The sequence below is a fragment of the Australozyma saopauloensis genome, chromosome 2 (genome assembly GCF_035610405.1).
Source record: "Australozyma saopauloensis chromosome 2, complete sequence".
NCBI classification, from domain to species: Eukaryota; Fungi; Ascomycota; class Pichiomycetes; order Serinales; family Metschnikowiaceae; genus Australozyma; species Australozyma saopauloensis.
Window position 1 is genome coordinate 1,143,219 of NC_086132.1, and position 23,545 is coordinate 1,166,763.

General features: G+C 44.4%; 9 protein-coding genes across 9 annotated transcripts; 5 read left to right on the plus strand and 4 right to left on the minus strand.

Annotated features, from left to right (window-relative positions):
* Window positions 1–772: 772 nt before the first annotated feature.
* PUMCH_001718 (uncharacterized protein) lies at window positions 773–1,354 on the minus strand (the record flags this gene model as incomplete). Its single annotated transcript, XM_063020757.1, has 1 exon — window positions 773–1,354. The coding sequence occupies one exon, from the start codon at window positions 1,352–1,354 to the stop codon at window positions 773–775; it is 582 nt and encodes a 193-aa protein (XP_062876827.1).
* A 2,024-nt stretch (window positions 1,355–3,378) lies between these two features.
* Window positions 3,379–4,995, minus strand: PUMCH_001719 (uncharacterized protein; the record flags this gene model as incomplete). Its single annotated transcript, XM_063020758.1, has 1 exon — window positions 3,379–4,995. The coding sequence occupies one exon, from the start codon at window positions 4,993–4,995 to the stop codon at window positions 3,379–3,381; it is 1,617 nt and encodes a 538-aa protein (XP_062876828.1).
* Window positions 4,996–5,637: 642 nt separating this feature from the next.
* Window positions 5,638–6,054, minus strand: PUMCH_001720 (uncharacterized protein; the record flags this gene model as incomplete). Its single annotated transcript, XM_063020759.1, has 1 exon — window positions 5,638–6,054. The coding sequence occupies one exon, from the start codon at window positions 6,052–6,054 to the stop codon at window positions 5,638–5,640; it is 417 nt and encodes a 138-aa protein (XP_062876829.1).
* Window positions 6,055–6,941: 887 nt separating this feature from the next.
* PUMCH_001721 (uncharacterized protein) lies at window positions 6,942–7,484 on the plus strand (the record flags this gene model as incomplete). Its single annotated transcript, XM_063020760.1, has 1 exon — window positions 6,942–7,484. One exon carries the CDS (start codon window positions 6,942–6,944, stop codon window positions 7,482–7,484), a length of 543 nt encoding a protein of 180 aa, XP_062876830.1.
* A 308-nt stretch (window positions 7,485–7,792) lies between these two features.
* Window positions 7,793–10,159, plus strand: PUMCH_001722 (uncharacterized protein; the record flags this gene model as incomplete). Its single annotated transcript, XM_063020761.1, has 1 exon — window positions 7,793–10,159. One exon carries the CDS (start codon window positions 7,793–7,795, stop codon window positions 10,157–10,159), a length of 2,367 nt encoding a protein of 788 aa, XP_062876831.1.
* Window positions 10,160–10,423: 264 nt separating this feature from the next.
* Window positions 10,424–14,707, plus strand: PUMCH_001723 (uncharacterized protein; the record flags this gene model as incomplete). Its single annotated transcript, XM_063020762.1, has 1 exon — window positions 10,424–14,707. The coding sequence occupies one exon, from the start codon at window positions 10,424–10,426 to the stop codon at window positions 14,705–14,707; it is 4,284 nt and encodes a 1,427-aa protein (XP_062876832.1).
* A 938-nt stretch (window positions 14,708–15,645) lies between these two features.
* On the plus strand, window positions 15,646–18,111 carry PUMCH_001724 (uncharacterized protein; the record flags this gene model as incomplete). The annotated part of the gene is made up of 1 exon (XM_063020763.1): window positions 15,646–18,111. One exon carries the CDS (start codon window positions 15,646–15,648, stop codon window positions 18,109–18,111), a length of 2,466 nt encoding a protein of 821 aa, XP_062876833.1.
* Window positions 18,112–18,480: 369 nt separating this feature from the next.
* On the plus strand, window positions 18,481–22,389 carry PUMCH_001725 (uncharacterized protein; the record flags this gene model as incomplete). Its single annotated transcript, XM_063020764.1, has 1 exon — window positions 18,481–22,389. One exon carries the CDS (start codon window positions 18,481–18,483, stop codon window positions 22,387–22,389), a length of 3,909 nt encoding a protein of 1,302 aa, XP_062876834.1.
* A 1-nt stretch (window position 22,390) lies between these two features.
* Window positions 22,391–23,386, minus strand: PUMCH_001726 (uncharacterized protein; the record flags this gene model as incomplete). The annotated part of the gene is made up of 1 exon (XM_063020765.1): window positions 22,391–23,386. The coding sequence occupies one exon, from the start codon at window positions 23,384–23,386 to the stop codon at window positions 22,391–22,393; it is 996 nt and encodes a 331-aa protein (XP_062876835.1).
* Between the last annotated feature and the right edge of the window lie 159 nt (window positions 23,387–23,545).

The window sequence follows — 23,545 nt, forward strand, 5'->3', positions numbered from 1 at the left end:
TTGGGAGCGGGGCAGGGGGTGCGGGGAAGCGGGGAGAGACAAATGCTCATAACCGTCTATTTAGGAATCTGCTCGAATGCAATTTGTGTACATACATCCACTCATGGTGTAGTTAGTTGAGGTGGGGGAGAATTGGTGGACACTTTGAAAATTCGAGGTGGGAGCGGTGGGGAGTCACGTGACGTGGAATCTGGGGCAGAACATTTAACGTGGCATCAGCGGTGAATAATTAATTTAGAAGAATAAAGTGAAGAGTTTTGAATTCGATTTTGTTGATATTCTGTTCTTTCGTATTTCGTTTGTTGTATCTTGTGTGATTCTGTGGCATAGAGACAGTACGCCTGAGTAGATTTGGGGGACTCAACGTACGGGTCATATATTGATATATTTTAGTATGACTCAATTATTTTAGAAGTACTCTACAGAATTATTTGATATTGTACTAGATGGATTTGTAGGAAAAGAGGGCTGGTGAGTGATGTGAACTGACCAGCAGAAGGATATGAGCACTACAATTTCAATAACATCATAGAATATTTTTCAGAATATGCTTTTGTAAAATTAGTATTTCAAAATTCATAAATTCAAGGAGAAATAAAATTGCTTTGTATTGCAAAAGAATACCACCACTTCATAAATCATATTCAGAGCATCATAACTATCTAAAGCTGAGAATACACCTACAAACTCTCCAAACCACAATTCCGTCCAGAGAAAGCAAAACAAATTTCTCTTAAAATTCTCATTGTTATGTACTACGCGCCAGCATCGCTCATACTCTAAACTTCAATGCCATCTCCACTGCAGCTGCTCCCCAGTCCTCTCCGTGATTGTGCATCTTACCCTCAATAAGACCAGCACGGGCCTCGGCTTGCTCATCAGTGAGACAGGTCAAAACACCGAAAATCACCGGAAGACCAAGCTCGAAGTTGAGCTTCATCAATTGATGTGTGACCGAGTCACAGATGTACTCGAAATGCATGGTGGAGCCCTTGATCAACACACCAATTGGAATGACAGCGTCCAAAGGCTGGCCCAATTTGGCCTGCTTGTCTACAAACAACTTGCTTCCGTAAGGCAACTCGAACGAGCCAGGAATACTCTCCACAATGATGTTCTCCTCCTTAACGCCGAGCTCCTTCAATCTTCTGATACATCCGTCGACGAGGCTGTCGATGATCTTAGCGTTCCATCTTGCATGAAGAATACCGATTCTCAAGTTTTGGCCTGGTGTGGTTAGTTGACGTCTGTGGGGAACATTTAACGAAAAAGAACGGGAATTGGTCGAGTATTTATATTTTTGGGGACGCGGTGACGACACGACCTTTTTATTGAAGATATTACTTGTATTCATTGCGTTCTGTAGGCTTTAAATGTGTGATTGATACTCCAAATTGGGAGTGCTGCTATAAAGCGAATTGGATCCCTAAATCGATCCAGAAAAGGCAGATCTCTGCGTTATATCCAGAACCACTAGTACATACCATCGTATTGTTGGTCAATTTGACCCAAACCCTTAACTGCCATAATGTCTGTTGGAAGAAGCAAATGTAGTATTAGTTGCAGTATTATGTAACTGGGGGTTGATGTATGCAGTTACAGATCTGCAAAGGGTCCAGGGCCGAGATAGACCAACGGCGGGATTTTTACATTTACAAACGCAGTGAGAGATTTGCATGGTCACATGTTCGGATGCCTAATTTACGTAATTTTGTGCTCTAACTTTTTGAGCGTGTTGCGGTGGCCATGTTCCTGTGGTCACTGTTCGTTTCCACCAACAGATTAAAAAAATGCCTCCCACGCCTTGATTTCTTTTTTATACTTTAGGCCAGCTCATCGAGGGTGATGGTGGGTGACGCCGGTGGGATGGAGCCACCCATGCCAGCAGTGGAGAGCTCCAACTTGGGCCGGAACAACGTCTTGGTGGCCGAGGCCGAACGGCTGAGCGCCGGGGCCGTGAACAGCTCTGTTGAGTTGAGTTTTGTGACGTCGATTCCGAGCTTCATAAGGTCCTCGTAGGTGTCGAAATGCTTGGGTTCTGGTTCCTTGTAGTCTTCCTCGCCATAGGTGCTCTTGAACTTCTTCAAGTTTTGCACCAACTCCAAGGCGTTGTTCTCGGTCAAAGCGTCCGACAGCTTCGACCGGCGCAAAAGATTCTCCTGGAGCGACAACTTGGCTGTTGCCGGCAATGTGAATGGCTTCTCTTGACGATACAGTTTCTCCAAGTAGTCGTATGCGAGCGCCGCAGACGCTCCGTTGTTGAAAATCACAATAATACGATTTAAAAAGGGCAAGTTGGACCAGTTGATGATATCCTGGTACAACTCGTGGCCCGTGATGTCGGTGGCCAAGTTGAGAAGGGCCAACTTGATCTGGTTAGCCAACGAGAGCTGTTTTCCGGGCGACGCAACAAAATCGCCCTTGCTCAAGTGCGAAATGATGACGGTGGTCTGTTCCGACAGACCCAATTGTGGCGAGCGACTCATGAATTGTGATTAGTACAGAGTAGATCTGAATAGGCTAAGCTCAAGGAATATAGCAACAAAGAACCGTATTCCAAAAAAAAAAAGTGTCAGAATCAATGTTCTGAATCGCAGTGTTTATATATTCCCCTTTTTTCAGAGCAATATCACTCAAATTCTCTGTTAATTAAACGACCAATGCTTAAAGCACATCAATTACTACCACTTGCACAGCGCTATGGTTACAGCTACAGGTAGTGGACGAGTCAACAATTGTGATCTGACTCTGTTTTGTTGAAGAAAAAAAGAGGGCGCGAACGGCTGTATTTATAGTCCAACGGATCAATTAGAATGGGCGTCGTTTGGTTTGGGAAAGTAAGCGGCTTTATCAAGGAGGCAGTGCAGACAGGACGCATGGTTACGATAAGCTGGGGAAGAAGTGAGAGCTCGATCTTGGCTTCTGGTGATCCGGGGTTTTTGCGAGCGGAATATTGCGTAATTTGTTTTTGCTGATTTGTTTGCGTCATGTTTGGGGCGGTTGGTGTGTTTGTGTGGCTTGGTCGAATTACGAGATCTCGGGAGGGAATGGTAGTGTGATGGAGGAATTTATTGAGTGGAGAGGAATTAAGATCTAATTAATTTTATGACTAGTTGGATTGTTTGGTATGTGGTTTGTGTTTTGTTCTGTGGTTGTAGTTTGTGATTTGTAGTTATAGACGTCATTTCTGTCCACCGGCATTTCTGTCCACGATACATACGGAAGAAGGTGTTATTTTGGAAAAATTCGATTGCTTTGAATACTAAGCACCGTCCTTATTTTGATATTGAGTACCGAGCAGCATTTGATGTAGAATTATTACATTGGTGAGGATCAGAGTCAATCTCGTGAAATCGATCATTGCAATCGATCCCAAAATTAATGCTCGCAAAGAGCAAACTTTCGGTAAAATGCAGCGTAGCCCTCCTCAATCTCAGTGCTAACGGCGAGACTTCGTTCGGCCATTAGCTTCTCTCTGTTCTTCAACGCCTCATCTCTCGATACGGATTTGAGACCACTAGCTCCGGGAAAATACTTCTCAATAATTCTTTCATCTTGGATCCACTCTTCTTGTTGGGGCGGAACTGTCTCGCTTGTTTTCACTAGTTGATTGTATGGGTCCACCACGAAGAAGCACAATACTTTCCTGTGGCCAGGCTTATTTTTATCTGCCAATTCAAATGCATCGACATGGTGCTGAAATACATTTGGAAAAACAATTACACGGCCGTTTTTTGTCTCCTCTGAGCCAGCGGCCTTGAACATTAGATCTTCGTTATTGATACCATGATAGTACTGGCAGTAGAACTCGTCGCCCTGATCAGCCTTAGGATCATCGATCGATTCTCCAAATGACAATCTGGAATCCTGAATATTCTCAACATCGTAGTAGTATAGGATGGTGGCAACGATGTCCTTATTGATGGTACCCTCTACGTGCCAGGACCCGCCGTCATATCTGGGCTTTTCAGGGGTCAACTCAATATTTGCAAGCTTCACAATGACTTTCAAGTGATCGAAAGATGTCAAGTCGAACGGCGTAATGGCTGGACCCCCTTTCCATAGCGGGATTGTTATTTTGACGAACTCAGGCTTCATTTGCTCCAACAAGAGATCGTACTCTAGCTCTTGGTCAAGTGTTAGATCAAGCTCGTCTATTTCCTCCCTTTTTTCATGATACTTCTCGTCATAGGCATCGTCATAGGTAGGCACTTCCACTCTGATGTATTCATCAGAAGCGCAATGAGACAAACATCTGGTTAATCCTGACAAGCACGAGTTGAAAACATTTTCTATTTCATGATATAGATCTGCAAAATCTATTGGGTGTAGATTATTGATGTAAGATGAAAAACAAAAGCCGCCAGCGTCCTTGTCATACACCAACTTAGCAGGAAGCCACTGGAAATTCTGCGATACGCCAAAATCCAAAACTCGGCGCTTGACGCATTTAATATTTTCAGTGTACTCAATCTTAGACAAAACCCCATTTTTGTACTCCTCTGTTTGTCCATATACAACTGGATATAAGGACGGGTGTACAACATCCACAACAAGATCATTGGAATTCGGATGATAATCTTTGGCGGTTGAAGCTTCTAATTTCAGCTCGAGTATTCTCAATCTTTGATTGGTACTTTCTGATACTGCCCTGTCGCTGTAGAGAATATAGGTATTAATCGAGTATCTAAAGCCACTTTTGCTTAGATCGCCTTCTTGTTGAGCTCTATACCAATCGAGCTCTTGAAGGACATACTCAAATACTTCTTCGAAGCTATGCGATTGTGGTTTTTGCTCTTCGATCTCGGCCTTCCATTTGGCAACGATCTCCGGATCATTAAGCTTGTGTTCCCAACCATTTTTATTGCGGATAGCTCTACTAATATCGAGAATCAACCATTCATCAAGACATTTGGGTGGGTGACATGACCAAAAGTCATCTGTCCATGGATGGGAAAAGGGCGATACGTCCAGCGACCGTCTTTTCCTTGACATTTTAGAACTCTTGGAAAAAAAGGTGACGCATTCAAAACAAAAAATACTACTGCTCCGAAGGCTTCTTGGCCCTGTGCTACGAATTGCAATTGCGCTCTATGACGGAAAAACGGCTCTAAATGATAATATACGAGATGCATGGCGGGAATCGATGCAGATATGGGCAAAAAAATGTACTCAGACTTGACCGAGAAAAAAAATACCTGACTTACGAATTGGCTTCAATTTCGGAGAGTATGAGATCATACGTACAATTGTCGGGCCTCTTGAGTTTGAGTGCTTGCAGCGATGATAATGAAAACGAGAAGCCTCCCAATCAGTGACTTTAACAATTGAAAAATAGTAAATGAAGTGTTATTCGGCTCTTCTTACGACCAGGTCATCTCTAAAACATAGACTTCATGAAGGCGTCATTGACTTTAGCTTGGTTGGATGATGCCACTGTCACGTAACATGATTTCGGTCCATTCGTGGGATAATTCAAAATTCTAAAACACCTATGAATGGTTTCAAAAACACAGAGGAAACTATCGACCAGCGTTTATCTCTTGCAGTCTCCGGGAAAACTCAATCAAACTTTCAAGAAGAAACGCAGTCTCGACAAGATTCCATAGCATTATGAGACATCCCTTCATCTATATTTTAGTCCTTAGAATCCAGTAAACTCTTAGTTGTACATTTCGTGTCGAAGTAGATATGATAGTGATTAGCACATCCCGGATTGAATTTTGCCAGGCAATTCAAACACCACGGCTGTTTTTTGTACTGATTGAACGTCCATTCACTTTGACACATTCCACATAGAATGACCTTCTCGGTGTCAAAACAGTTCGGGTTCCAGGGACTCACCTCGTGGCTTTGATCTTCCTGGTGGCATTTATAGCATGGATAATAGAGGCTACAACATGAGAATTTAATCGCAATAACATCGAGATCCAGGTGGTAGTGCGTGCATCGGGTGTGTTTGTCGACAGTTTGTCCGTGAACTAATGGCATTGTGGTGGGAAATTGGGGATTCGGGTAGAAAGATTCGGGTATACCAATGTGACTCAGAGTCATCCTGCAAGATGATCTGGAAGATAGGGTCTTTTCGGATTAGAATTGAGGGTTTTGGGGTATGATATTTTTACGAGGAAATTTCACTTTATGAAATTGTGCTTGAGCTGAGTCTTATAGATAAATTTGTGTTCGCGTTGGTTATAGGTTGAAGTTGGAATCTGAAAGTTTAGGACAGCCTTGAATTAAAGCTCGCAGTTAAGTGAATAAAAAATAATCAACAGAATCTGAGAAGGAAGTCTGGCTATCAATTTTCTAGTAGATTGCTCGTATCAAGCTCAATAGAGCCTTTGATTAATACTGGAATAGATGAACTTAACGAAAGAACCCAAAATGCATAATATTTTTGAAGACACGCCATCCGCTGTCACATTTAGAATTACTTCAAATTTATTTAAACGAATTTAGTTCAGTCTGTTCTCTGAGAAATTAGTGTACCTAGCAATCTCTTCCCCAGATCAGATTTATCTACATTGTAATCAAAACAAAACTACTCGCGTTCTTTCTCTCTTTATTTATATTTCGCTTTCAATGTGACTGTTGTCTCTCCAACATCAATTCCAGGTTTGTCTGGCCCTTCTGTTTTGCTTGTTCTTCTGTATCTCTATTGGCTGCAAAAACCACACAGAGGCCTACCTTCCTCCCCAAATACACGCTCTAAAATAAATCCAAGACCATTACACAATCCAACTCATTTCAAATATTTACTCCCCCAACCATTGACCACAAAACGTGTTTAGCTTCCCCTCAATCTGGGTCTCGGTGTTAACAACCACCCTTCACAAATTCCACTCACTTAGTAGGTACCTCCAATTATTAGCAACTAGCTACTTCTTCTTCTTTCTGTAGCCAATTGAACCCAAAAGACACCAAACCACAAAACTCAAATAATGCTTTCTCTCAGATCATCCACTCTCCCAAGATTCGCCCGTACCTTCACCTCCTCGGCTGCTAGATTCGTTGCTGTTGGTGACAAGATTCCTTCTGCCACTTTGTTCGAGGGTTCTCCAGGCAACGATGTCAACTTGGCCGACGAGGCCAAATCTGGATCTTCTATCATCGTGGGCATTCCAGGTGCCTTTTCTCCTGCCTGTCTGGCCTCGCACGTTCCTGGCTACTTGAAGCACTTGGCTGCGTTCAAGGAGAAGGGCATTGACTCTGTTTATGTGGTTGGTGTCAACGACGCCTTTGTGATGAAGGCATGGGGTGAGTCCATCGACAATGCTGGCAGTGTGCGGTTCTTGGCCGACCCTAAGGGTGAGTTCTCTGACGCTTGGGACGTGCTTTTCGATGCGGCCAAGTTCTTCGGCAATGCTAGATCGAAGAGATATGCAGTTGTCACCAAGGATGGAAAGGTCACTCAGACTTTTGTGGAGCCAGATAACGTGTCGGTGGAGGTTTCTGCTGCCGAGGCAGTGTTGAAGAGTCTCTAGATTCGCTGAGTAAGACTGAAAAATTGACAATTTGGTATTGGGATGCGCGCAATAGATACTGAAGATTGAAGAATTTCCTCTTTTTTTCAAGATTCACTGCTTTGTGGTGCGTTTCTGCTAGTCCACATAACCTTACCTTAGAGAAACATACACATGGATCTTCGACACATGAGTTCTCGGGCCAACCTGTAAATTTCTGATGTAGCTCCATCCTATTTTCTCCAAAATTCTTAGCCCTCCAATTCTTCTTTCAATACAAGTACATTCTCCCCCACTAATTAGTAGCCTCTCTTAGTTGGTACCACATAATGCTGCTTGCAGATTCGATTGAAAGCACCAAGACGTTGGTCCAACAGTATATAAAAAAAAAATCCAATGAAGCGGATAAACAGGAAAACATCTTGCTTTCTCCCGCCGCAATTGACCTCGATTCCACCGAGTTAGTGTCTATCATCGACAAGATCCATATACTGCCAAAACTAGACATCTCCGAGTCTGATACCGATGTCAAAACACAAGCCGACGACTTCTTGTCCTCGGCAAATACCCTGGCCAAAATCTTCTGTTTGGATATGGGTCTTTCTCTTGTTGCAGACGTGTATCTTAATGAAATACGACTTAACTTGTCGAACGAAAGCCTCGAGAAAACAGACTTCCAAGGCACTGAAATCGATAAGGAGCTGCTCTGTGCCGTCGAAAAGCTCTCGCTTCTTTTCGATACAATTTTGCATCTCTACAAGGCTGGGGGTCTTCCGGCAGTAAAGAATAGCTTCTACTCTATTCTTCAGACAGTACTGGAGACGCTACTTCTTGTATCTACAGATGCAATTGGTGTTTTCTGGAATTACATGGAGTCTCGGAGGGATATCATGTCTTCTGGGTTCTTCGATGCAAACTCTCCGCTGGATAGAATAGCGTTGTTGAAGATATGTAATGGCTTGACCGATATGTACTACGAAAGAAATAGCAGCGGGAAGTATGACTCGTACGAAAAAGATACTTTCAGCGATGTATTCCAGGCGAGGGTGCGCGCATTTGTGACTTCCATCTTTAACTTCGACGATGCTACAGGCCTCAATAAGCTTCTCATGTTGGCTCGAAGAACCAACAAGGAGCCCCATCTTGGCCCCTCGAAAACAAGCGACGGCCATCTCCTACGTGACATCTTGTCCTTCCAGCGCCTCCTTCGCGATCCGTACACCTTTCTTAAAAACCCACGTCTTCTCTCGTCGCAGGTGGATGCCATGTCCCGATTATCTGCGTATTTTCTAGACGAAGAAGGGCGGTACGCCAAAATCCATCCGCCAAGAGATCTTTTTGCGGTGAAGCCTGAAACATCCGCATCTACCCAAGGCGACCAGAAGACAGATTTGATTTTCTCTCCCGAACAATACTGGCTCTCTGCGTTCGCACAAACTGCCACTTCTGAAGAACTAGAGGCCATCAAAAACCAGGATGAAAAATACGCTACAAAGAGATTCGATCAGAGCAAATTCAGGAAACTCCTCTTGGTCCAATTGTTCATGGTGTCTTGTTTCTTTCTGGAGTTACAGGCTTCCAGGAAGCTGACCATGCTCAAAAGTACAGACATCCCCGCTAGCGCCAAACACATAATTGATGAGACTACCCCGGAGCACTTGGCCGTCAAGTTTCAAAAGATGAAGCGCGATATATTGCACCAAATAAGGTCTTGCAACACCCTGTTGCTGTTCATTCTCCAGCACCTGAGCCACTCCGAGGAGTATTGGTGGTCCTGGCTTATTGATGGAAAGCAGAAAGGTGGCTCAACTCTTGTGTCTTTTGATGATTTTACGGAAAAGGACATAGCTGAAACGCAGCAGAAATTTGATGCAGCCGCTCCGTACAAAACAAAGCGCTACTTCAATACTTACGCTACTCCACAGCTTTCAAGACGTATGAAAGTCCAGACTGGACTAGCCCTACTCGAAACAAGCCACGCAGAACCTCTAGATCCTTCTACTGAGATCGAGGGCCTCAAGAGCCAAATTGTAAACACAGAGGACGAGAATTTGCGCCAGCATCTCATAGATCAGAAAGATATACTTGTCTGGAAAAAGATCAAGGACGCACGTTCGAGGGATTGGCTACTGTTGAACTCCGTATTGGATCCTGCTGACCTCACTGACGAAAGAGTGACACTAGATGACCGGAAGAAAGACCAAGCCGATCCTGCTGACATGGACGTGGACGACGAAAAGAAAGACCCAGTCGATTCTGCTGACATGGACGTCGATGACGAGAAAGCTACAGAGCCCGCACAAGTGGAGGCTTTTCAAGAAAACAAAGACTCTAATGACACAATCACAGAACAAACCACAAACGAATTGACACCTTCTGAGGACCTTGCGCCCAACACCACTGCCGCCTTATCGTCAGAGAGTCCGTTGACCACCTCTCCTAAGATTCCATCTGAGCTTGTTGGGCTCTATGGAAACGATACAAGAGTAAACACGATCGATAAAGATTCTACGATTCCTACACCTCTCGAGAGTGTGAACACTGAAGCACTGGCTGCAAATGAAGATGACCCTGTACATGCTCTCTCAGCTGAACCCGGGCCAGAAACCACACAAACACCAGCCAAAAGAGCAGCGCCAGAAGAACCAGCCGACGGACAAGAAAATCCAAAACGACAAGCGACAAGTCCAAAATAATTTTCAAATTTCAAATTTCTTCCAGCCTCGTCTTTCTCAGATCGCCGGCCCCAAAACATATATGCTCTATGCTCAGATCATCGCATCCCAGTACGCGCGCCCGCTTAATCGATGCCATCGCATTGCAGTATCGGGAAGACGCGGCCTCCACATTTTTCATAGATCTACATACGTTCCACCCCCAGAACCAAAAAAATAATTACAAAAACTGCACAATAGAGCCATCACTAATATATCCCACTTGGTTCTGTGGCTTTTTCGACCATGGCAAGACGTAAAGCTCTTGCACTGCAACCACCAGCCAATACCCAAGCTCCACCCAATGAGGATCCCAAACCAGTAATTTTGACTCTTCTGCCCAGCAAGGGCCAGAAACGACCCCGCACAAGGTCGTCGCTGCTACGATCCCTGGAGGATAATTCTGCCGCTGCTTCTGTGGCTCCAAAACGGAAGAAGAACAAGAATCCCAAAACGGCCAAGAGCCGAGGGAGAGAGGAACTGCCGGTGATCGACTTGACCGTGGACGAGAGCTCGTTCGACTGTTCATTTGAGCAGGGCTCGAAACCTGGCCCTGAAGAATATAAAAGCGCTGATGTTTCCGCTATTTCTACTCCCGAGAAGCCAGCTCCACACGATGTAGATCCAACGAATCAGAAACTACGAAACTCGAAGGGAAGAGGCAGGCTCTCGGAACTCGTGAGTCTTGAGGATACGCCGCAGCTCAAACCTGCTGCGCGGGAGCCACCTCATGGCGATGTACCATTTGAGCTCAATTCGTCGCCAATCAAAAAGATCCAGACGGAGATGATCCCTCGCCTGGGCAAAAAGAAGTCTGTGCACTCGAACATCCTGTCCTCTCCGACGAAGAAGCGCAAGTCTGTGGCTTTCTCTGACACCATCGCCAGCGATATCATTGAAGAGTACTCTAATATGGATGTAGAACCGCAGCTTAATACTCCGAGACGCTCCATTCTCAAGGCTACGCAAATTGAACTCGTGTCTCCACTTGACCCATGCAACTCGTCGATGTGGGTGAAGTCGCCTCAACGAGCCCAGGTCCACTCTCCTAGTAATCCCCAGTTCTGGCAGCCGGGCACCATAATACAACTACTGTGTAAGTCGCAGGATCTTCCTCAGCTCCTTGAGGGGTGTCTTGACGTTCTTGAAGATGCGGCTTTTGATAAGAAGTTCGAGGTCTATGCCACCTTGAATCTTATTTGTAAAACGAATGATGTAACAACGCTCAAGGAGCTTCTTCTTGGAGAGGACTCGGTGTGGATAGCGCATGTTGAAGCAAACACTGAGTTCAAGCGGAGCAATCCGACGCAATACATGAAGCTGCTTTGTGCTTACGCTCAGCGAGACATCGGTCTTTTGGAGTCCAGTCTATTCGTCAAAAGCGAAGCTCCTCGATTGACCGCTCCCTCTAACAACCCATTTGATTCCAGGATTTTGAACCAGGTTTTGAAGTTGATTGCCAATCTATTGGCCTTGCCAACGTTAAACGCTGCTATTTCTGTTGAGGATATCCGCTCATTTTACTCACACACCTGTGACATTCTTGTCAAGCCCAACATTCCCAAGTCCCTAGTTGCGCCCTATCTCAGCATCATAAAGGACTGCAACATTTCTTCTAAGAGACGCAAACTTGTCTTCGAGGCAACTGCCGACCCCCTTCTGGAGAAGCTTTTATTTGCGTTGCTCAACATGAGAAACTTTGTTAGTTCTTCTCTTATAAACGAAAAATTTATTGCCCTTCGAAACCTCGTTCAAAATTTCCCCAATGTTCTTGCCAAAAATTTCCACCTTTGGTTTCCTGGGTTTTTGCTCAATCTTTGCGACTTGTCTTTTGTCTTGTATGCCAAAGTCATAGGAACTGGAGTCACAACCTTGCTCGAGGTTGCAAGAACATACCTAGATGTGCAAGATGTCTGCTCTGTTACAAGAAGGGTACTTGAATCTCCTATACCCATGGAATCCAAGTCTTGGATATCGGAAAATCTATTGTCCATCAATTCCTATCCCCAGACATTGACAATAGACTATGTGGCAGAGAATCTCAAAGAGCTCATATGGCATGGCCATCATAAATACGCCATGGACATTTGGGTAGGTTTGACACTACTCATAGGGAATATACCGGGCGGATTGGAGAACTGGAAGCATCTCAATGAGTGGCTACAAGTTCACAAAGACTGCTTCAATGAAAAGTCGTTCCTGGCGAAAGAGACAGCCCTCACTTCCTGGAAAGTCATAATCTACAAAATTTGTTTCCACGAATTGAGGGATATCAAAGCATTGATACCAATCTCCGTAAATTCCCCCGTCAAACTGAACCCCGGAAGTGCTTCGAGGCACACTCCGAATTGGGAGCTTGCCTTGCGGCCAAAAATCAAGCTTCTCATTCATCCTTTCTTGTGCATCAATACAACGGAGATCAGAAATGAGATAGTGGATTCTTTCCACAGAGTCTTCGTGTCTATTCTTTACAACCTATTTAATTTCCATCAGAAATCTAACTCTAGATTCTTTCAGGTTTGTTGGCTAAGGATTGTTGTACCTGTGATGATGAATTTCTATTTCAAGTCGAAATCTTCAACTGAATACATGCACCTTCTAGGAAGTGATGTGGTGCTCGGCTTGTTGAGCGCTCCCGCCAATTCAAGTGAAAAAGTTCCCAACAGTATTCGGTGCTTGTCCAATGAACCTATCAGAATTGCGGAGGTACATCCTTTCAATCCAAGATGGCTACACTCGGGCTTCGAGAAGGTGTTCCCAGTCCTACAACTACTCTTTGAGCTGGAGCATATCCCTATTGATACAAAGTTGACTGGGTTGTGTTCATTTTTGAACTCAATCAAGCTGATACTCAAGAAAGAGGTGCAACCCTCGAATGCTACATTTGATCTTATTGAGAGCCTTCATATCCCCTTGCAGCTGATTTTTGACACGCATGAAATGACTTATGAAGTGACCTTCAAGCTCATTTTAAACCTAATTGACGCTTTTGGAGCAGCAAACTTGGTACCAAGCGATGCATCTACGAAAAGTGTATTCGACGTTGTATTGAGGCAATCTTCCAAAAGCTTCTCGGATCACCAGATGAATGCAATTTTGAGTATGCTCTATGGCGCTGTGGGGGAGAAGAAGAGTCTTCTTTTTTTGCGTTTGTTGAATGATGTGAACGTTGAGATAAAACGAGAAGATGTAGCTTCTTACATTGGTGAATGCTTGAACAACCGCAAGAACGCAAAATTTACTCTTCAGGAAATGATGATAGTCAGCAATATCTTCAAAACTTTGGACCAGAATTATGCCGGGGTGGCCAAGAGGCTTATACAACAAATAGTTCTTACAAAGCCTGAAGAATTCGAGTCTCTCATCCAGCAGCTACATGTTGCAATGTGGTCATCGCAAATCTTTATTTTTTTCCTCAATCTCATGTATGATGCACCATACGATCATTTGAAAAGAGCTATCTTATCATTGATCGAAAAGAGGCTACAAGAGCCGGAAATGGTAGAACCAATTTTGGTGTATTTGCTAGAGCAAAAGGCGACTAGTGAAATTTTGAACCTCAAGGATCTAGTCATTACTAAGCTCAAGCCGCTTCTTCCAAGTCATGAAGCACTCAAGCAATTGTGGTCTTCGTATGTTAAGGAGTATTCTGGAGACATGACAAGTTTAGACAAAATTCTTGTTAGTGCACTTCGTCAAAACGTAGCTGTGGAGGATTTGATTAATGACAGGTGGGATCAACTCCCAGAGTTCAGGGCGGAATGGGCGGCTAAGATTGGACTGGATTGTTCAGAAAGTTCCACATCAGGTGCCTATCCTATTGCTGCAGAAAAGCTTGACAACATGCTTGAGAAAGAGTTTCTGAACACTTTGACTCTGCAGCCAGAGATAGAGAAGGCGGAGGAGCATGATGAAATCGTCAACGCAGAAGCCAGCGGACATGAGAGTTCTGAACGCACCGAAGATATTGACTCAACCAACTCTCTGGCCGAATCCTCTCATGGGGACTTGAATGCAGTGAATGTCAATCAGATAGTGATTTCGTCCTCCGACGAAAGTTCGTTGGATATGAACTCTAGGGACGTGGTGGCTAATTCCGCTGATTCAAGTGTTGATGAGTCCTTTGAAAAATCTGATCTGCAAACCAAGTCTGAAATTGAGTCGAGTCATCAAGGGAATCAAGAGGCCTGTAGGGAATTGACCCCTTCCCAGCTTCAGGTAGCGATTATCAAGCCCAGTCCAGAGATTCAGGACGACGAAACCGAAAAAATCGATTCTTCTGAGGAGAAGAAAACCTCTGAGGAAGAGCTGTCGCTTGTGTTGGTTCAAAATAGCCTCGAGCTGGAGAAAAGTAATGCGCTTGATGTGAACTCGGCGGTAGTCTGCGAGGCCTCTGGACTTTTGGGAAAGCTCTCCAAATTAATGAGCGAAGTGGGTGACGCAGACATTGTCGACCTCAGCGAGTCCAATCAGCGCATTCTCGAAACGCAAATGTTGGAGTTGATGTTGCGGATGCGCAAACGATCTTGATTATTCTGGCAATAGTCAATATCGTTGCGGTGTTAATAAATTACATATGCGGTGAACTTTCGAATTCACCGAGCAAAATTACATATAATCTTTCCTTTCGGACTACAACTCCATCAGAGTACTAGCACCACTGTAAGAAGCCGAACTACACAATTGAATGTGCCAAAAATACAAGGACACCACCCGAAAAGAAACAAAACAAATCAAAGAAATTGAGAACAAATTACACCGAAAAACCTGCAATTCCCAAAACCATGCTCTTATCTTATCACTCCTCTATTTTTGGCACCCACCCAAAACTTGCCCCGGATTTAAGACCCCCATGCCTGCAGACAACTACAGATCTCGTCACGTGCGTCGTCACACCTACCTCTACTCCACACAACCTACTACCACCCATTCTTCTCCCTACAACAACATACACCTCACCGAAAACATCACCAAACAGCTCTAGCATTTTCGAAATATCGCCAACTGGTTCCTGCAGACGGACTGTTCCCTCCACCATCCCTGGCCTGTACCCGGACCCTCCCCTGCGAATATAAAAGGGCCTTGTATTCCCCTTCCCCATATTTCTCTTATCGGATTTCAGTGGTGGCTCCCCTCCCTGAATAGTCGACCAGTGCTGGCACTTGCGCGGGCGAATCGTTTCCATTTAAGCTTTTCTGTAATATTTGATTCGACTCTGCTCTTTTTCTTTCCTATAAAAGAGACAGCAATCTCGCTTGCTTTTGGTATAGTATAGTGTTGTGTGTGGCTCGCACCAGATCCGGCCGACACAACCAACACAACTCCGTGAACTAATATTGTAGGAGTCTGCGCCATCGTAAGTTTTCTTTGCGCGTATTCTTCTCTAACTTTCAGCTGGTGACGTCGTTCTTTGCTGCCACCGCCGCGCGCCCTCAGACCTTGCTCTTGTTGGCACAGTACAGCCTTCCATGCATCATCCTAACATCAGTCTAGCCGATTACCCCATAGATTCTTTAACACCCCAATCCACAGCCATGCTGTCGACGCCCAATCAAAGCCAGCAGGTTCTGGCCCCCAGCACGCTCCCGCGGAAGTTTGACACATATAACGATCCTTCGCAACACCCGGATATCCAGCCCAACGGCATTCATTTGAAGGACATCGGGCCTCCGGGCCAGTATGTGGACGTGGCGCACCATCAGAACAACACGCCCTCGGCCAGTCCTTTCAATCGTAACATGGGTCAACTCTCGCCTATTGCTCCCCTCGACTATCGCCGAGACCTGGTCTCCTCCAGGGGCTACTACCCTATGGGCTTATCTCCAACCGCAACCTATTCCGCTGGTAATAATGCATTCAGAGGACTCTCCACGGTCAATATGATCCCTGGCTATCGCGACAGCATCTCTGGCTTTGTTGGAGGTCCTGAATCCTATAGTAAGATTAGAGGAGATTCAATTAGTCTCCCGCCGCCCTTCGGCAAAACTAGTGATGGTGATATCGCTAACCTGAGTAATTCTTCTAAGTCTGCTTCTTGGGGTCATGAGCCTCTGAGATCAACTAGCATCTTCAGTTCCTTAGTACAACTTCCCCCTTCCACTCACAATTCTGTTAGCGGGCAATCTTCGAAGGAAAACTCCCGTTTGCCCACTCAGATTGATGGCAAAAGGCCACTGGTAGCGTTCATTGATTATGACATGGGTCCCAAAGACCACTTCGGTTCTTCGTTCAATTGGCGTCCCGACTACAAGCCTTCCATGTCTAGCTTTCTGGGCTCGCGTCGTGGCACGAAAGCATTCGAGAGTAGCTTGGCCGTTTGGGATCAGATAAATCGTGGAATGGGCGGATCTGTCGCCAGCATCAACAGCGACAATCTAAATAATTTCCTTGCTACAATGCAAAACACTGGAAGTGTGGATCTTCTGCACATCCGGAATGACCAGAGAAATGATTCCATCATGAAATATATCCTGGACCAAAGCATGCGTCCTTCGGTGAGCTCTCAGCCTAGGACCTCATTGCGTGAAGACATCTTTGACGACAAACGGTCCGTTCGCTCCACGAAACAAAGCCGTAACGCCAGTGTGCTGGGTGACAAACCATTGTCGCCAACTTCTTCGTTGTCATCGAAGACTTCTAGAAGGAACTATGATGAGCCTCAATCTCCAAAAGCAGCTCAAAAAGCATCAATGCCTCTCAATCATGCATATCCTTATCCTCTGGATCAGTTCAACAAACAGTCGCAGCTCTCTCCAAACTATGCACCTCCACCGCATGCTCCCAACGACGCTACTTCAATTCAGAACACTATGTCCAACAACAGCAATGTTCCTATTTCAATTAAAAAGGAGACCATTGATCCGAGCCTCAAGCAAAACAACTTCTATCCTCCACAGCACACCAACTCGCAAAGTCTCCATAATGTTGGATCTCCTAATTTCACGCAATTGTTTAAAGGCACAGACGTATCCACCCACCCACAAGCTCTTGCGCCTAACTTAGTAGATCACAACACTAATCAAGTGGATGATAAGTCGCAATTGGTCCCAGCTCAACAGTATGCTCGCGCTGAAGATGGACGGCCATTGTTAGGCGCCACAAAAGTTGATCAGCTTATGTTGGTGATCCAGGCTCGTGAAAAAGGAAACACCGCACCGATCAAGCAGGGTCCTGATGGAAGCGTCCTTGCACCAGCAGCTCAGGGACAAAGTCATGACTCTGTCTTGCCGCTTCCGGTTGACTTGGTTGGAGGAATCGAAAAACCAGTGAAGGAGGAGCCTGGATTGGGAGAGGGTGACCGAAAGAGACGCAAAGGTAAATTACAAGAGTGTCCGTATTGCTTGAAGACCTTTAATCAATCAACCCATTTGGATGTGCATGTGCGGTCACATATTGGATACAAGCCTTATCAATGCACTGTCTGTTTGAAGAGATTTACTCAGGGAGGCAATTTGAGAACTCATATGCGTCTCCATACGGGAGAGAAGCCATTTTCTTGCAGCGTTTGCGATCGCTCTTTCAGTAGAAAGGGAAATTTGGCAGCCCACATGTTGACGCACAACAAGGAAAAGCCCTTCCATTGTAAGCTCGACAATTGTGACAAATCCTTCACACAATTGGGCAACTTGAAGTCCCACCAGAATAAATTTCATCTTCCGACTCTCACACTGATGACACACAAGTTTGCAAACTTGACAGGTGATGCCATTGGGCGACTCCCGAAAGAGGAACAAGAGCTTTTGGAATATTTTGCCAAGCTATACAAGAACTCAAACAAAGGTATCAGAGGAAGAGGAAAAGGTACAGGGGTGTTAAAAATCAACGAAGGTGGTGCCGAAACACTGCCATCGATGGCTGGAAGTACGCAGGGAAGTCCCGCTGGATACAACCAGTCTTTTAATCACGAACTCGGGTCTTCCTATGGAGACCCATGATGATGTCACGAACTTTCTTCTCACTTAGATCACTAGAATCATTTTGAATATTACGATGCCATGAATACACGAATTTAGATGCAAAAGAGTGCAATGAAAAAATGCCATAAAAGATAATTGATTTAATATTAGTAGAATCATTTAATTCCAGACGAAAAGTCCTATTTCTATACCAATTGATTTTTCATTATCTCATCCAGATCAGAGATCCTAATCCTGGGGTAAAACCACAAAGGACATCAGATCACAACCACAGCAGGGATAATTATTTATATCTGAACTTGCAATTCTATCAAACTCCGCTCTCTCAATCAACAGATACTAATTTTTCACACTCGGGCGCCTCAATTCCTCCTCCAAATCTAAATAATGTCTTCTCTATATAAACTCTCAATATCGGGAATCCGATCCTTCTCACCAAAAGACCACGAAACGATCCAGTTTGGATCCCCGTTGACCCTCATTTGTGGCCAGAACGGATGTGGAAAGACCACAATCATCGAGTCTCTCAAGTATGTAACCACCGGCGATCTTCCGCCAAACTCCAAGGGTGGAGCGTTTGTAAATGATCCGGCCATCGCCGATCGGCTGTTGGTGAATGCCGAAATCAAGTTGGGTTTTATATCTGTAGACGGGAAGCTGATGACGGTGACCCGAAACATGCAACTAAATCGTAAAAGAGCGGCACGGGGGTCCGTGCTGGCAGGAAACACATTCAAGTCCTTGGAGGGCCAATTGGCGGTGATTTCCAATGGTAACAAGACATCTTATAGCACCAAGAACCTGGAGCTCGACACAAGAGTGCCGCTCTACTTGGGTGCATCTAAAGCGGTGCTAGAGTATGTGATCTTCTGCCATCAGGATGATAGTTTGTGGCCACTCAGTGAGGCTGGTTTGCTCAAGAAGCGTTTTGACGAGATATTTGAGGCTCTGAAATTCACTAAAGCCCTCGACAATTTGAAGCTGATCAGGAAAGAAATGGCTACCAACATTAAGTTCATAGAACAGAGCGTCCAGCATTCCAAAGTGGACCAAGCTCGTGCTCAGAGAATCAGAGAACGGCTCCAGGCCAGCACTCAGCAGGCTGAAGAGTACTCGGCGGAAATCGCAACCTTGACGGTTCAGATCGAAGATCTCGAGAAGAAGGCTGAGCTGCTATTTCATTCCAACCAGGCCTTTCAGCGGACTCTTAGTGAGCATGAAAGACTCCGGCTTATGATCGAAAACACTGGGTCGACGTTGAAACGTATCGAAGAGAGTGCTCAGATGCTTTCTGAAACCGAAGAGGAATTATCTCAAATGTTAGCGAATTTTGAGCAAATCCAGGCACAGAAAAATACCGAACTTCTGAACTCAGAGCAGATATTCAAAGAGAAGGAGCTTTCACTTAAGAATTTAGAGGCTGACCATCAAAAGTTGGTCAGGGAAGAGGGAACCCTTTTTGGAAAGCAAAACCAATACGAGCGCAATAGAGATTTACTACGCACTATCACTAGCAAAACCTCAGAGCAATTTGAATTTGGAGATTATACTGCCCCTGGGTTTGAAATAGAAGAGGCTCTCTCCCTGTTCAAGAGCAACTTGCTTTCCTCGAACGTTCTTGCCTCGAATGAGAAAATTAGAAATGATGCACAAAGCAAGGTCCAATCCTTAAAAGACGAGCAGTTCAAAGAGTCCGAGCGACTCGCACGGTATGAGAACGACATTCAATCCGCCAAGGTCGGATTGAAAGACTTGAAGGCTGCTCTACTAGATCTTCTGGAAAAGGAAGAGTCTCTCAAAATTCATAAAATAGAGCTCGAAAATATTCGCGCAAAGCACCAAAAACTCGAAGAGTCGCATAATGTGCTGAAAATGCAGATAAAGATTGATGAAGACAAAGCAAAAGTCGTCAGTCTTGAAAGAGAGCTCGAAGAGCTCATGCGAAACATTAATATCGTCAGCAAAAAACTGGAGTTGTACAGCAAACTTGAACTCTTGAAAGAATCCTTACTGGAGAACAAAACCAAAATCGAGAGATATTCTAGCCTTCATAACTCTACCTTTGAGCGTCTTGTTGGTGCCAAGTTGAACCACGATACTGCCGAAAAAGATTTGGAACTTCTGATGAAAAAATCCAGTGATCTGATCAAGAGCTTGGAGACAAGTCTAGCTGAGGTCAAGTCGGCCCGTGACAAGGCCTCTATGAATTTGGATTCACAGCAAAAACTACTTCAAGACTTGAAAGCGAAAAAATCCGGTCATTTATCCAAAATTCATGGTGTTATCGAACCTGATGAAGTTCTGCAATATGATGATCTTTTGAATGAGGCAGAAGAAGACTATAAGTCTGCTCAATATAATTGTAACACATTTGAGGTTACAAAAAGTTACAAGACAAAAGCTATATCTTTGGCAAAAGAAAATAACTGCTGCGCATTGTGCAATAGGGGCATGAACACATCTGAGAAGGACAAGTTCATTGCAGACATCGAAATTAGTATCCTGTCTGCTACTCTCGAAAAGCTCAAAGAGGATTTAGATACTACTCAGAAAGATCTCTCTGACTTGAAATCAATCCAATTTGATATACATGAGCTTCAAAATTTGAGTAGGCGAATCGTGGATATTGAACAAGAGATCGTGAACAACAATGAATTATTGCAATCAGAGGATAAAAACCTCAAAAAAGCACTCAGAGATAGAGACGAAGCTATCTCTAACCTAGATGAACTCAAGACTTTGCTGAAACCTGTTGCCAAGTTGGCTTCGCTATTAGAGGAGAACACCTCCTTCAAGAAACAGATTGATTCTCTTGAGACTGAAATCGGCGAAGCGGGCTCCAGTCGGCAATCGGTTAGTGAATTACAAAAGTTACAACAAAAGAAAAGTCACGATCTAAAATACTTGCGGCAAGAGATTGAGGATGCTATTGATGAAAGGGACTTGACTCTGAAAGATCTCTCAAAGTTAGGAAATGAAGTCAAAGATAAAGAGATTTTCATTGCGAAGCTCGAGTTGGCTGTCAGTGATGTAAGAGCTATCGAAATCAAGATTAAAGATCTCGAGACTAGCCTAAAGAATAGCGAGCATGAGCAAATAGGCAGCAAAGATTCTCTAGAAGCCATTCTGAAGAAGTTGGAGGAAACAGAAGAGAATGTGAGAAAAATCTTTGAGGAGTGCGCTGAACGAGACGAAGCCTTCAAATCTAAGATAGCTGATATCGACTCGGCCACTCAAAAGATAAGTCAAGTGAAGGACTCTCTCAAAGAATTCGAAACTTTGGATGCACCATTGTTACTTGCAAATGAACTGAATAGGAAGGATCTTAAAACAAAGATGTCAACAATGGAGAGCGAGAAATCGGAGATGGAGGTCAAGATCAAGAGTCTACAGAATGATATCAATGGGTCTTTAAACTTTGAGCGGAATATCAGAGACAATATAGAGTATCGCCAGACCACCACTCAGCTTCAGTCTCTACAAGAAGCATTCGAAGCACTCGATATCGAAAATGCTGAGAGAGAACAGAAGGTGTATCAAAGCAAATCCAAGGAGTTGCGTGAAGAAATCTCTTCACTCAACTCACAACACTACGGAAAAGTCGGAGAGGTAAAGCAAATAAAGGACCAAATTGAGTCCTTGCAAAAGGAATTGACAACTGAGTTCAAAGATGTTGAGGAGCGATATCATACCGAATGGGTTAATTTACAGACCAACATGCTCGTTTCAACAGACTTGCAAACCTACTCGCAAGCTTTAGATAGCGCGATCATGAAATACCACAGTATGAAAATGAATGAGATCAATCGCATCTTGAGAGAACTTTGGAATCTGACATACAAGGGAACTGATATTGACAGCATAGAGATCAAGTGTGAAGTGAGCACTCAGAATAAGGCTAGGTCTTACAATTACCGAGTCGTCATGTATAAGAAGAGCTCTGAATTGGACATGAGAGGAAGATGCTCAGCTGGACAAAAGGTTTTGACTAGTATTCTTATCAGGCTAGCTCTTGCTGAATGTTTTGGAACAAATTGTGGAATGATTGCTTTGGATGAACCTACAACTAACTTGGATACAGAGAATGCTGAATCTCTTGCACATGCCTTGAACAATATTATTGCTATGAGAAAAAACCAAAAGAATTTCCAGCTTATTGTCATCACTCACGACGAGAAATTCCTTAGTCATATCGATGGTGACAGATTCACTGATAACTTTTACCGTATTGAAAGAGATCAAAACCAGCATTCTGTCATCAAAAGCTTGCCTATTCATCTCATGCAATATGATTGAATCAGCCATTCGCATTACCGCTCAGATTTCCTGTCTTACTCAGATCATTAAGATTGTTTGTGTCGTGGGTGTCATCTGTGTCAAACTTATTGTAGCCAGGTCTCATGCGTGCAAGTCTCTTGTCCTTTTCCAGCCAACGCCTTTCAAGCCAAGCCTCAATTTTGGATCGTTTCGACGGAATTGATGAGATGGGACTGATTCGAACATGGACGAACACGCGAATTGGCTCGGCAGAGCAGAAAAACCTCGCAAGTGTTGGAGCACTTGCTTGAGGGTAGCTGATTGTCACGTCATACACATTAAGAAATTTATGGCGCCCAGTTGTTTTCGCCATGCTTACCGCACTGTTGATCGCCGAAAAGCGAGGGTATAACAAATGGTCAAATTGGGGAAGGTAGTACTTCAGACTCTGTAGCCTTTGGAGGTATGCACTTGTCGGAGTCCAAATATTAACTTCCGGGAAGACAACGATCCACTCCGGGATGTCTGAGAGGGAGATTTTTTTAAAGAGCGCCAGCGCCATGGATTTGGTGAGCTCCCAGTTCTCGTCGCAGGCGATCATATTGAGCATGAGTCGAATTGATGGAATGTTCCAGAGCGAAAACCATGTGAAAAAATTCACACGCGGAACATAATTGATGCTGGCGCTTTGCGCCAAGTGTGCTAATACTATGTGGTCTGCAAGTGACTGATGATTCGAGATAATCACCGCCGAGTCTGCCGTAATGCGCTCGCCAGTAATTCTGATTTCAACCTTATTATATTGGGCCAAAGCAATTGCGACCGCCCAGAAAAATTGAGAAATCGTGCGCTGTAACTTGCTTATTCTTCGGGGCCAGGCAATGGCTGCAAAATGGCACCAAAAGCTGAAGATTTGGTTTGCAATAGCAAATGCAAAGAGCAATGCAAGCGAGAAAAACGCGCCGATTTTCCGCAAAACTCTGCCGGCGCTAGGAGCCGGACCAGGCAATAACCCTATGTGACTAATTAATTCCATGAGGTCTATAATACTGATTAGCTCGTGAAACCTGAATTGAATCCACTCGCACTGTTGTTTATATGCAGTGCGCAGATCTACAGACACTTACCACAGTCCTCATCTCATCGCACTCATCGCACTCATCGCCTACTACCCCAACCTCTATAAATACAAGGG